General features: G+C 38.7%; 1 protein-coding gene across 3 annotated transcripts in view; it reads right to left on the reverse strand.

Moving 5' to 3' along the window:
- LOC119789924 (low-density lipoprotein receptor-related protein 8-like) overlaps window positions 1-14,292 on the reverse strand; it is a 179,767-nt gene that overhangs the window by 20,426 nt on the left and 145,049 nt on the right. For all 3 annotated transcript variants that reach the window (XM_038295123.1, XM_038295124.1, XM_038295121.1), the window contains exons 10-11: window positions 8,802-8,973; window positions 5,143-5,370 (exon numbers count right to left, since the gene is read on the reverse strand). In XM_038295123.1, the coding sequence (XP_038151051.1) occupies window positions 5,143-5,370; window positions 8,802-8,973 (400 nt within the window). The remainder of the gene's footprint in view (window positions 1-5,142; window positions 5,371-8,801; window positions 8,974-14,292) is intronic.

The raw sequence follows: 14,292 nt of genomic DNA on the forward strand, positions 1-14,292 counted from the left end.
TAGTTTATTTCCTACTTGCTTTGACTCTGTTTTATCTTCCTGTATTTTAATCATGTAAAGCATTTTGCATTGTCTTTGTACTGAATTGTGCTATACAAATAAATTTGCCTTGCCTATTTAAAGAATAATGGTTCTTCAAATGTTGCAGCTACCTTGGGACAGACTACCATGTTTTCATGCCATCCATCTCTGGATTGTGACTTTTCTTTCGGAGGTACTATAGTAAACTCTGATGCCATTCACCATGCATGTGGTTTCCTCAGGGTTTTGTGTTCGGTCCATCACTGTTTACACTGCAAACTAAAGTGTCTCCATCTACAAAAAGGCAAAACCTTATAATTGAACCTTACATGATACCTCAATAAAGGGACTTATGGACTATGAATGACTGACACATGTACAAGCAAAATTTAAAGAAATAGGAACCTGCTGCAGACGCAACTTGGTGCTAAACATGGACAAACATTTTCAGCGGTCATGACTTCGACAAACACCAGTCAGCATCAACAACTCTGCTTTTGAGAGAGTCGCTGTGTTTCCATTGACCATCAAAGTAGGCTAAATGTCATTAACAAAATGAATTTGCCAAATGGAAATATTACGTTTATCGATAAAAAAGTTTTTACGGTCTGGTGAGGTGTATTTTTTTGGGTGGTATCTAAATTTGTTTTGTTTTTTGTTTGTTTTTTATACTTAATAATCCCAGAGGGAAATTACTTCACTTGCATTTAACCCATTCCCTTGGGGAGCAGTGGGCAACCATTGTGCGGGGCCCAGGGAGCAGTGTGGGGTTAAGGGTCTTGCTCAGGGAGCCAGAGTGGCAGTCTGTGGGAGTGGGGGATTTAACTCACAACCTCAGGATTCAAAGCCCTATGCCCTAACCACTAGGCTGCCACTCCCCAAATTGGTATATTTCGCAAGACTGCAATAGAAACACTTTTTTGCATCACACAAGTGAAGTGATCACCAGCTGGACCTTACTGTTTAAAAATGAGGAATAAGAATGGAATAAGTTGGAGCATGATGGCACCCTCTAGTAGCCTCGTGAGACCATCCTGATCTCGCGAGCTTTCAAGGTTTCACATGCAGATCCGTCTGGAGACTCTCTGTTAAAGAAAATTTGGAGCCGTTCAACAAACGAACGTCCAATCAGCGTTTGCTTTGAGGCGGGTTGAGGTGTGACGCAACGAGAAGCGTGACAGTTCAGTCGAAAGAACATGGCGGGTTCAGCCGATGAACTTGCGTTAGCGTGGCTATCGAGCAAGTTTTATCGGAATTACAGAGTATTTCTTCACTGAAAGAAGAGCAAAACACTGCTCTGGAGGCTTTTCTCAGAGGAAAAGATGTTTTTGCTCTTCTCCCGACTGGTTTCGGCAAGAGTAGCCTGGCTTGTGGTTGTGTTTTCGTCGTCGCTCTGTTAGTACGTCATATGCTTCCTTGATCTGATTGGTTTATTTGGCCCGTCTATCACCAACATAGGCCAATCAGCTAACCAGTATTTTCGCCCCTTCCCAAAATTACTTCAACGGAAGGTTTCCAGATGGATATGCGGAGCAAATCCATCTGGCGGAGTCAGGTTAACCCTCTAGAGCCGTGGCTGAAATATGGAAAAAATAAGGACATATCTCAAGTGTTTTTACATCAGCAGCTTCTGCCATGTTTTGTTCATAGTTATCGTGTGAACAAACGTATGCAATTCTAACCATAATTGCTATATAATAGAAATACCGCAACTGCAAAACTTTGCATAATTGTGTGCACATTTGTAAGGGAGACTCAGCTAGTTGAGGGTATTGATTTAGTCAGACTACAGATCTCAGATGACCTCATCTGGTAAATGAACAAGAATGGACAATTCAAACTGGCTTAGATGAGACTCCTGACCTGAGGACACTGAACCAATAATTACTGTGTGGAGGTAATTTTTTGTAAGGGTTGGTTCTCCTGCTGCTAAAAGGTAGAAAAGATGGTCATGTGGAGGAGCTGAGAAGGTCCTTGCAGCCTCATAGACACTGTAGGGAAAGGACTCATTGTCTGAACTTCCTGCCATTTTACTGCAGTGGAGTTGCTTTTGCTGTGAACTGATTGAAATTGAAAACCTTATAATAAAAAAAAAAACTCCTTCTTATATGATAAATAACATGAAAGATATTCAGTATGAAAATACTTTTCATGTTCTTATGATTCTATTAGGTCTTTATCTCTACTGTCCTGAATCAAGTTATTCTCTCTGGACCCCCTGTTGTTTCATTCATCGTTAATTTCTATCAGGAATACAGTTTAATCTGAGATACTGAAGAAAAAACTGCTTCTTCATATAACTTTACAGACAGTGTCACAAATGAACTGAAATAACGTGTTTGAAAATCCATAATAATCTGACTGAGGCTGTGTAACAAACATTTCAATGTGTGAGAGAGCTTAGATGAGGCAAATTTAATTTGTTTAGTGTCAGGATGTTCATCTGTGTTTGAGTTCACTGTCACAATAATCTTTAATAATTTAGTCTGATGAATAAAAAAGGACAGAATAATTGTATTCTAGTGCCTTTAAACTCAGTCTGACACCATATTATGCTGATGGACTGCAGATTGTTATGTATAAATTCACAGCACGAGGCTAGGTTATTAGCATAGTTTTTAAAATAAGGTCAAGTAAAGGTTTTCGTGCTGAAAATAATCACAACAGCATTTTAAGCCATGATGAGTACATCAACTCAAAAATATTAAACTTTTGTCTCACTGAATGGGGCTGATAAATGATTTAACTCCCAGCTGGAAAAGTACAGAGTTTATATCAACTCGTCAAGGGCATAAAGAATCCAACTTTGATTGAACCTTTTGCTTCCATGTTTGGAAAAAAAAAAAAAAAGCCAGGAACCAACCTCTTTGAAAAAGATTTTTAAATTTACAGAGGGTAACATAAAAAGATAGCAGCTATAAAATATTAGGTAAAATGTCTTTACAGAGTTTCAGAGGATTGAAATACTCAAAGTAGCCATCATCAGAGCTTCAAACACAACTGTTACTGGATGTTTGACCACTGCTAATATAAAGAAGGCTCAAAAAAAGTTGGTTTCAAAGTGACTGCACAGCAGAGGAGTTCTGGAGCACTGTTGCCTTGCAGTAAAAAGGTTCTGAGTTGAGATGCTAAGTTGCAGCTTTCATGTATGGTGGTGGCAGCATTATGCTAAGAAGGTTTCGTACAGCATGAGGCAAGTTAAATTCAAGACTTTTTAATGCCACTTGTAATAAAAATTTAAGACCAAATTCACAAGAAACACAAGAAAAACCTGTTTGCGACAACTTAACCCAAAGGTTTATTTTAACATAATCCACTGCACTAATGTTTCAAATTTTGAAAAGCTTCCCATACAGGAAGAAAGCTAAAAACACAAAAATGACAGATATATTTTAATAATTATTTAACTGAATTCACAAACTTTGTTTTGCCCCAACATAACCAGTGCTAAGTCTTTTTTTTTTTTTTACGGTTATTTTATAGCCGTTTTTTTTTTTAAATAGAAAATTTTTTTTTTGTCAATTTTAATGTTTTATTTAGATTACAAAATTAAATCGTAATAAAAATAATCCTATTTATGATGTTTTAAAAATTAAGACTCACAAAAGACTGATTTAGGACATTTTAATACCCATTAAGGCCTTAGTTTTATTTTGAAGAATTTAATGCCTTTTAAGATTTTTTAAGGACCCGCGGGAACCCTGGCTAAGGGGCGACCAAAAAATGTTTAAAGGAAAAGTCTGGTCATATTCAGAACCCAAACTTCTGAAAGTACTTTAAACAGGAAATTATTTCATACTGTTCAATAAATGATAAGTGTTTTTAATTAAGAGTAATTTATTTTAAATGTACTTTACTTGAGATATCCATGTTTGTCAAAGAACACTACTGCCACCTACTGGTTTGTGACATAACGGTGCAGTATCGGCTGTTGATCAAGTCCCAGTGTTGTATCTGGTGTTTGTCACAACGCACTATTATCAAAGTCATCTTGAAAACATTCCCCTTTGACATGTTGGCTACATATTACTTTTTTTTTCTCTGGCCAGAACTTCAACGGCAAATCCTCCCTCTTCAAGTTGGCAATCCAACGACAAACCCGTCCGTGGAGGATCGTGAATGGGAAAAGGTGAAATAACAAGGGGGGGGTAATGGCGCTAGGCTTACCGCAGTGTGACGTCACTGCTGGAATTTGTCAGGAGTGAGGTGTTACTATATTTGGGTGAAAATGGCTGGTCCCAGACTCAGTGATCGCGACAAATATTATTATTTTTGATTTTTTTTACTGAATGCTGAATTCATTATAGTAATTATAATATTATAATTACTGCGAACGTATTAGTGATCCATTGATTATTCCTTGCTTACCAGACTTTTTCTTTAAGTTTGAAGCAGATAGAGGTGGCTAAAATAAAGTTTTGAAGTGATCCTCATTTCAATCCTCTTTAAAAAATATGTGAGCAATGCATAAAAGTCTGATCCATGACAGTAAACCAACCTATTTATTTCAATTCTGGTGTTTTTAACCATAAATAGGAAGCAAATATCCTGCTGGATTTAAGCAGAAGTTTGCTGATGACTAAAAAAACATGGTTAGTCTCTAAAACCATTAAAATTTCATTTGACCAATAATGGTTGGAGTTGTATGAATATATTAGGGCAGGGTTTCCCACTGTCATGGCCCACGTGTTTTACAGTAGATGCGTCTCTGTTCAAACACACCTGATACAAATGATTGCATTTACTCCTCGGCAGCCTTGAAATGTTGTAAAAGCCTGTTAATTACTTTTTCATTCAGGTCAGGTGTTTGGGGGCAGGGAAACGTGTAGGACAGTGGGCTCTCAGGACAAGGGTTAAGAAACCATGTATTAGAGGATAGTTTCGACCACATGCTTATCATAAAAAGCAGGTTTTTTTTTCATACGTTGTCATCCAATTACTACCCTTCTATTTCAATTAAGTGTCAAATAGTTGAATCATCCACCCTACAAAAAAAAAAAAAAAAAAATACAAAACAAGGACAATCCACCTGCAGAAGTCTGAATAAAATGACATGGCTGCATGATGAATGCATATAAGCTGCACAATTAATAGCGCTGGGGGCAATGTCTGCATAATTACCCATGGTGGGGATCCAGAGCTATGGCCCGGGGCTCGCTCAGGTCAGAACTGATGAGAACGCGCCTCTTGGTGCCATCCACTGAGGTCACAGAGATGGATTTGTCTCCTGAGTCGGTCCAGTACAGGTTGTGTTGGAGCCAGTCCAGAGCCAGGCCCACCGGAGTCTGCAGGGTTGAATCCACCAGTGGCACCTGCTGGGAGGGGTCGCTGGCCTCGTGGATGAAGGCGCTGCAGGGAGCGAAGGACAGGGATGGAGATTATTATCTACAATAAACGGAGATGGGAAGTAACGAAGTACAAATACTTCATTACTGTACTCAAGTAGATTTTTCTGATATTTTTACTTTACTTTACTACTTATTTTTATGGCGACTTTTTTCTTCTACTCCTTACATTTTTACACAAATATCTGTACTTTCTACTCCTTACATTTTTAAAAATTGGCTCGTTACTTTAGTTTTGAATCATTTCAATGGAGTTACCGTTATTATTTTTCACGTCATCAATACCAAATTCAATCTAATTGGATGGGAATCTACGTTGCATTTGACGCACCACTACAAGATTAATCGACAGATTCGACGGTATTCATTCGCGGCAAATCATTGCAGCTTGGTGGCGGTGGCGTTAGCATAGTAGTATGGACGACGAGATGATTGAAAATGAACACAACAGAGATCTAGTCCTATTGGCAGACATCCATTTAAAATGTAGGCAACGGCATTAAAAAAGTGTTTCTACTTTTACTTTAATACTTTAAGTAAATTTACAAGCCTGTACTTTGTTACTTTTACTTGAGTAAAGAAGTTTAATCAGTACTTCCACTTTTACCAGAGTATTTTTTAACACAAGTATCTGTACTTTTACTCAAGTACGGAAAGTGAGTACTTTTGCCATCTCTGACAATAAACGGAGAATGTCTTTTGGCACACGGGTTGGACAAATCTCTTAAATATAAATAAAAACATACTCTATAAACATGCTCGGCACATTCACTGTAACTTACAGATTTGTTATGATGGCAGCTAATACATATATGGAACACAGCCACCCCTGATATTCCCACTATGCTGGAAAGTCAATAAACAGCAGAGAATGAGGTCACTGTGGGAGTTACTGTACAGCCTTGGGCCAGCCCCAGCAGGTTCATACAGAGGTTACTGTCCTTCTAAGGTAAATCACCTGTCAGAACAGACAAGACTTCTGGTCGCTAATTATTTGGTCATAGCAGAGAGGGAAAGTAAGGGCAAAGCAACGTTGCTTCCTAGCAAGTATTTCAATTTTAGTTTCTCCTGGGAGGTGGTTCTTTTAATGTCTGCATTATAAAACGAGAACAGCGCTCCAATTAGAAGGCTCTGGGGGATAAAATATGGTTTGGTTAACAAAAAGGGAGAAATGAGCAGATTCTCATTATAATCAAATATACATAAATCTCACCAAGCAACATCCAATAAAACGGTTCAGCTGTTTATTTGCATCCTAGAGAATTTATTGTGGAAAACTCTTAGTGCTGACATTATTATAAATCTAACAATATCAACTAGAACAATATAGCACAGTTTATGGTTTGAAAATGTATCCCAATAACCCAGCTGTGCAGGTTTGTCAGATAATTTAAGTGCATACATAACAGCCAGGTGTTATTTATCAAAATAATTGTTAGAAGCTATAAGGTTTTGCTCTCTGCTGGATTTGTTCATACAGGTGTGTGTGAAAACAAGAGGGAACAGCAGCAATGTCAGGAACATCTAGGCTATCTCTATTAAACAGTTTAAAGACGCTCCAATAAGAGATGTATACCAATATTTGATCATTTTTTAGAGATTAAGATGTTTCTTTAACATCTATCATTAACGGCTTTTATTTATTGTATTCAGGCTTCCTGCCCAATGACGTGTTAGTTATTGACCCCAGGTACAGGTTTTACTTTATGTCATGTGTTTAAAACAAGGCAACATTAAAAGACAAGTGTTTGCTTTTTAAAATGTAATTATAAAACCATTTAAATATAAATTTGTGAATAACAGTTACAATTTAACACAAGCATCAGTTTGTGTGTCTAAAGCCAAACTATGAAAACCAAATAACCTGTTGTGGACATTATAGTTAGGGGGACGTGTCATATACACTTCCTGTCAGGTCAGGCCGCAGGAGAGCTGCACCCTAACTTTTAACGAGAGTCAATGGGCAAAGATTTTTGCGTCCTAGGGCGGAAATACGTCACCAATCGGACTAAAAATGGAATGATGCTTTACTAGTCATTAAAGATTAAATATGTATCTTGCACATCTAAAAAAATAACCTAAGTGGGTTTGCAAGGGGTGCTGGTGCCTATCTCCAGCTGTCTACAGGCGAGAGGCGGGGAACACCCTGGACAGGTCGCCAATCCATCACAGGGCAACACAGAGACAGACAGGACAAACAACCATTCACACACACACTCCCACCTAAGGGGACTTTAGGGAAGCCAATTAACCTAACAGTCTGTGGGACTGTGGGAGGAAGCTGGTAGCCTCGTGAGACCATCCTGTTTCACTTGCAGATCAGTCTGGAGACTCTCCATTAAAGAAAATTTGGAGCCGTTCACCAAACGAACGCCCAATCAGCGTTGGCTTTGAGGCGGGTTGAGGTGTGACACAACGAGAAGCACGACAGTTCTGTCTAAAGAACATGGCGGCTTCAGCCGATGAAACTAGAGTTAGCGTGGCTATCAAGCAAGTTTTATCGGAATTACAGAGTATTTCTTCACTGAAAGAAGAGCAAAACACTGCTCTGGAGGCTTTTCTCAGAGGAAAACATGTTTTTGCTCTTCTCCCGACTGGTTTCGGCAAGAGTAGCGAGAGTAATCTAGCTTGTGGCTGTGTTTTCGTCGTCGCTCTGTCAGTACGTCATATGCTTCGTTGATCTGATTGGTTTATTTGGCCCGTCTATCACCAACATAGGCCAATCAGCTAACCAGTATTTTCGCCCCTTCCCAAAATTACTTCAACGGAAGGTTTCCAGATGGATATGTGGAGCAAATCCATCTGGTGGAGTCAGGTTAGGAAGCTGGAGTACCAGGAGAGAACCCACGCATGCTCAGGGAGAACATGCAAACGCCATGCAGAAAGACCCCGAGCCGGGAATCGAACCCAGAACCTTCTTGCTGCAGTGCTACCTAAATTATAAAAATTATATATATATATATATATATATATATATATATATATATATATATATATATATATATATATATATATATATATATATATATATATTTTTTTTTTTTTATGTCTTAATCAGGGTCATTGGGTGGGTGAGGCAGCACCCTAGCACCCTATATTGGCCAGCCGCCACTGGTTACTAGCAAAAAATAGGAATTAAACAGTACTATCTCAAAAGTCTTGATTTCCTGAAAGTGCCAATCCTGAACAGTTTACTTTCTCTGAATGGTTCCACCCTCAAAGAGACAAAAGTTGACATGTCCACAGGAACAGATCCACATTAGCAAAGAATCTACAGCTGCATAAATAGCAAAAGAAGAAGCTTGAACTCATTCTTTTAATACATCGGGGCCCTCATGGTGTTGAATCTGAACACATAAAACATGCAAAATGCATATGGAGAATAGTTTACATGCAACATGTAATTTTTCAGATGGTCATCTGAACTAGAGTTACCTGTAGATTTTCCTGTGGAATCGGTCACACCAGAAGACACGGTTGTTGGCCACATCCAGGTCTAAAGCCACAGCATTCTTCTGTGTAGATACAACCTGGCTGTAGTCCCTCTTTACCAAGTCGATGCGCCGGATCTCATGCCGGTTAGTGAAGAGTAAATACGGGCTCTTCCCTGCACACAGAGACAGCCAAAGGATTCAACATGAGCTTATCATAATAAAAAGAGATAAATACCAGGTTTGTAGAGGAAACACATCAGAGATTGAATCTGATCCACTATAGGAGTGCTGAATAAGCTTTGACAGTTTAGGTGAAAGTAGCGGTAGGACTCTGGACAGTCTCCCTGATTAGGAATCAGATCGCGTTCTGGTGCTCCACAGCTACTCTTTAAACACTGCACCATGCATATAATTCAAACCAGCCTTCATGTGAAGAGTATAAAACCAAATTAACCTTTCTGCAAAGGGATCAATGCACCATCAAAAAGGGATAGATCGCAAACAAAAAAATAGCCTGAGTTAATGGATGCAATGCTTGTAAACCATGACGTTCTTTGTCAACATGATATAGACATTAGTTTGTGTTATAATGTTTTATATCAAGATAAATAACACATGAGGGCTTATTTAGTGCTGAGAGTCCACCGGACAATTAGGGGACAATCTCCCTCATTCTAATGGTTCAACTGTTGGAAAAATCGATGCACAGGTGTGAGTTTATCATTAAGTTACATTCTCCCCGACTCCTTTTCTACACAAATATGGATCAGAGGCAGTTCTGAACCTTTAAAAGGCTTTAAGCATTTACACAGGCAATAGACAGAGACAGAATACTATGAAAGGGAAGTCATTTTACAGTTGGGAAACAAAAAAAGTAAATTAAATCAAGATGATTTCTTGCCATGTCTAAGTTCTCGTTGAGCAGTTTGATAAACCATAAACAAAAGAAAAGATTTATTTTACAAGACAGATTTAAACTAGGTGCAGAGAGTTTTATCAGCTTTTCTTTAACAATATTTCACCTAACAGTCATGCATAGAGGATTTGGCTGTTGAACCATTCTGAACGCACAATATTACATATCAGCCGGTTTGAAAGAATCAGTGAATGGATCTTAACAAAGTAGGTTGCAATCTTTGCAGTGGAAGGTTTACTAAAGGAAGAGGAATAGTGCCTTTGTCCACCGTTACACACGGGCTTGAAAACAAAGACAGAGGAAACCCATAAGGTGAAGGAATATGGGATATAACAGCTGTAGGCGTCTGAATTGTCAATTTAAGTCGATAAAATAAATACTTTTCAAGGTTAGCATTTCTCACAAGCTACAAATTCAAAACAATAAATCTAAAAGCGCTCAAACTTTTACACTAAATTCCTTACCAAATGTTTTCCTAGTGAAGAAGAGGAAAACCGAACCATCATTAAAGCATTATACCGCACATGCATTTCAATATTTTAATTATTTAAGCAAAGATGTAGGTATAATAATATTAAATCTATGCTTTTGTTCTAGTCTTTTACCTTCTTTCCATGTTTAATGCCAGTAACAAAACCTTCAGGTGCATGGCTGCCACTAACTAGTGAGGAGCACAACAGCATTATATGATTTGCAAATCCATCCTCGAAAATTATTGATTTATAAATTTGCAATTTGTACTTTTAAGTTTGTAAGATTGTACAATTTAACTCCTTTAATTCCTAAATTCTAAACTTGTATTCTTACAGATGAAACATCTGACGTCACATGTCTGTATGAACTGATAATGAGGAACAAATAAAAGTCTTAAATATATTCATTTTGATTGAATCACGTTTACAAATTCAGTCACTTAAGCATACATTTATTTGGATAGTTATCTTATCTTTTAAAAGATGCTTCCAGAATAGAAACCATATCATCTGCTGAGATCACAACAATTCAGACTGCAACTTTTAAACAAGCAGTGAGATCCTCTATATAACTGTTGGCTAAACATCTGACAGGAAAATTCTTATAGTTTAAGAAACTCACTAAAGAATACAGAGAAAGTGGTTTTATATGATTCATAAATGATTATTCAAGATGGTTGCTGAAGCCATCGAATAGTTCAAATGAATGAAACATTTAAGAAACCAAGTGTCAGGGCTCCTGTCTGTGTGTTTGTTTTTGTGTTTGTCTCCCTTCCACCAACAGGAGGCGCCTGGTTCCGGTCCGCCTCCTCACACACCTGATGATGGTTGCCTCGTTAACGGAGTGCTCTTAAGCTGCTGATTGCCACTACCTCAACGCCAGAGTGTTTGCCAGTTTTTGGTACTCTAGCCAAGCTGAGTTTTCACCGAGTAAGACTGAGTTCTTGTCTCCCCGAGTTTTAACTTTGTTTATTGTCTTTGCCTCTCGGCAGGAGGTCATCCTGCAAACTGGACCTTTTCAGACCTCCTCTCCCAGGAGGGATCAACTGAGTCTAAACTGAGCCAGGGATTCAAACAGGAGGTTGGGATCCAGTCTCCTTTGAGGATGTTGAAATTACTCTCTGAGCAAGGGAATCATCTTCACCACGACCCGTTCAAGTACAGCAGGAAATCTGAGTGGCAATCAGCGTCTCCGTTCCCCTACACCTGTTCCGCCCTCCACCAAGTCAGACAAACTCTGGAAAACCAACACACAGATTGGAGTCAAGGATCTTTCACTTCTCTGGAAACGTGAGTCAACAACCAGATCCTTTGCTTCTAATCAACAAATCAAATTTCCCACTGAGCCTGAACTAATAGTCTGTCTTCCCCTCATCTTCCAGTTCCGGCTGAGCAGAGTTCAGAGCGACTTTGCACCGAGCTTAACATCTTTAATAAAATCCGTCAAACTTTTCATTCGTGTCTCTCCGTTTGGTTTCACTGCATGTGGGTCCGAGCCTTAGATAAAATCATGACACCAAGTTAGCAAATTTGAGCTTTTAGTTATTTTAAAGAGTCCTTGTAGAAACACATAAATGGTGGTGTGAATTAAGGAAACATCAGTATTCATATTTATAAGAGTCAAAGACCTGTACGTAACCTTTTATACTTGGATTTTATTTATAAATATGTTTCTACATAACATAGAGGATTTTGATATATTTGTAAATGTTAATTGGGCCAGAGAAAACTGCTTAAAAAAAAAAAAAAAAAGAATTATTGTTTCTTTGAACCTATTTTTATCATAAAGACAGACATTTATAAAAGATGTAGAAAAATAACTACTTCACATCTATTCTTCTACAACTCGTATTGACTTAGACTTGTCATTTTTTACACAGGTGTATACAAAAAGAAATTTTGTTCAGTACAGCTCTCAAGACATTTTTATTTTTTAAAGGGCAGCCTTGATAAAGGTGAGCAGCAGTGATGATGTAAACATACAACTGTATAGTTACAGTTCAAACATTCAGGGTTATTTTTTTATTTTATAACCCCATTTTATATAACATTCAGCAGTCTAATCGCAGTGGGGAAGAAACTGATCTGGAATCTGCTGGACCAGCATTGGATGCTTCAAAGTCTCTATGCAGAGGGCTGCAGGGTCCACGATGGGCAGTGTTGTGCCTGAACGCGTTCATTGAACGAAAGTTCATGAACTCGTTCATATTTTGGGCGAACGTGAACTGAACGTACTGTATTACTGCCTGATGAACGTTATTGTGAACTCGTTCATTCTGGTGTCTGTGAACGGCACGCTCTCTCAGTTCAGCTCCGTTCAATAGGTTGCCAGATTTCTATAGAGCCCTCCAGGCGAAACCCCGGCTAAATCACACCGTAAACAGGCCTTAATATGTAGCGGGAAAAACACCCAATCTGGCAACACCAGCTACCAGCGTCGTAGCCTACAGCCGCGTGCGTCATCAAAACAAAATGCAGCGTGGAAGCCCCAGCAGCATGGAGGCTACCGTGGAGGCGACAAAGCAGCAGTATGATCACTTAAAACAGTTCTATGACCAGGTGGTCGGTGAGGACGATGGCAACAAGTTTGCCCGCCGGCTTTCAGTAAAAAAATCCGCACTTCAGTAACCTTAAATTCCTACCTCAGCCTGGTCCCTCAGTTTGTGTTAGTAAAATCTTCTTGAGCGGAGGTCTTCAACAGGGGATCCGCGACCCCTAGGGGGTCTACGGAGGTACTGCATGAGGGTCTGCATGGTTAGTTGATATTTTTATATTCCCCCCCTGCAATTTTTTCCCCCACTAATTGAAATGTCTTTAAATACTCATTAACATGAAATCAACACACTGTAGTAAACAGATAAATGGAGGCAGAAGATGTCTTTCAGTCATCAATGCTCACATTCAGCGACACACAGGAGCTCTTTCAAGCTGGACACCGTTTCCTTCACAACAACCAGGAATCAGAATCAGAAAAACTTAAATAATCCCAGGGAGAAATTTATTTCTTTACATTACTCCATCTGTAATAGAGTGACTATATGACACATTTTCATACAATATATAAAGTTAGGGGGTCCCCGCTCCATCTCGCCATCAGTTTGGGGGTCCTTGGTCTGGAAAACATAGAAGACCCCTGGTCTTGAGGGTTTTACTATTCATGTAACTTGTTCGTTAAACCTGCCTGGTATAATTTTCCAGGATTCCAGGATTCCTTTTTAGTATGTATTGAAATGGAATTTCAAATGGAAAAAATTATTAAAATAAAAAAAAAACATTTGCACCTTAAAGACTACTTTCCTATTTTTCTTTTAATAATTACTCATAAAAAAGACCATTCAAGGAGCACATTTTTCCTGATGTTTTTGAGAATATACTGTAGGGGTGAAAGCTGCAGCTGCTACTAGTGTGAAGTGAATGGACAGCAACAAAGCGTTAAAGCAACAATGGGGAAATGCTGTCCCCTCAATGCTAATGTAAACCCTGGTTGGAGAAGGATTCAAAACTTTATATGAAGATGAAATCTGACGCACAGTTTCAGAGTTACAACTGATAAAATAATTGCTGTCTGTTGTTCTACAGTAGGCTATGGTGTAATTGAGCAATATATGAAAAAATAAAAAAAGAACTATGAACTAGTTCATTTTTTGGTTTTGAATTATGAACTATGAACTGAAGTAGTTCATTTTAAAATGTGTGAACTGAACTTTGAACTAGTTCACGTAGAAAGAGAACTTTCCCAACACTGACGATGGGGGTGTGAGGGGTCATTTATAATCTACCAGTAAAACACGGGTTACTGCTAATGAAAACAATAAAGCGAAGGTGATTTTAGGCCCACATAGAAACAAACGCTAATTACAGCGGTAGGGCGGATTGAAACAAGGCTTCCACTCTCTGTGCCCCTATGGCAACCCATCAATGTATTTCACCAGACCATAAACACTAACCTGTATGCGGTGGCGTAGAAAAGGTCAACAGTTCTGTATGAACAAATGAAAAGACCATGAAGGAAGGAAAATTACTCCAAACTGCTGGTTTTACTTTGCTGTTATCACATACAGCTGTTATTACTCAGCACCAGCTCCATTTATGTTCTAACCTAT

The sequence above is a fragment of the Cyprinodon tularosa genome, unplaced genomic scaffold (genome assembly GCF_016077235.1).
Source record: "Cyprinodon tularosa strain WSP-4 unplaced genomic scaffold, ASM1607723v1 ctg350, whole genome shotgun sequence".
In the NCBI taxonomy this organism is placed as follows: domain Eukaryota; kingdom Metazoa; phylum Chordata; class Actinopteri; order Cyprinodontiformes; family Cyprinodontidae; genus Cyprinodon; species Cyprinodon tularosa.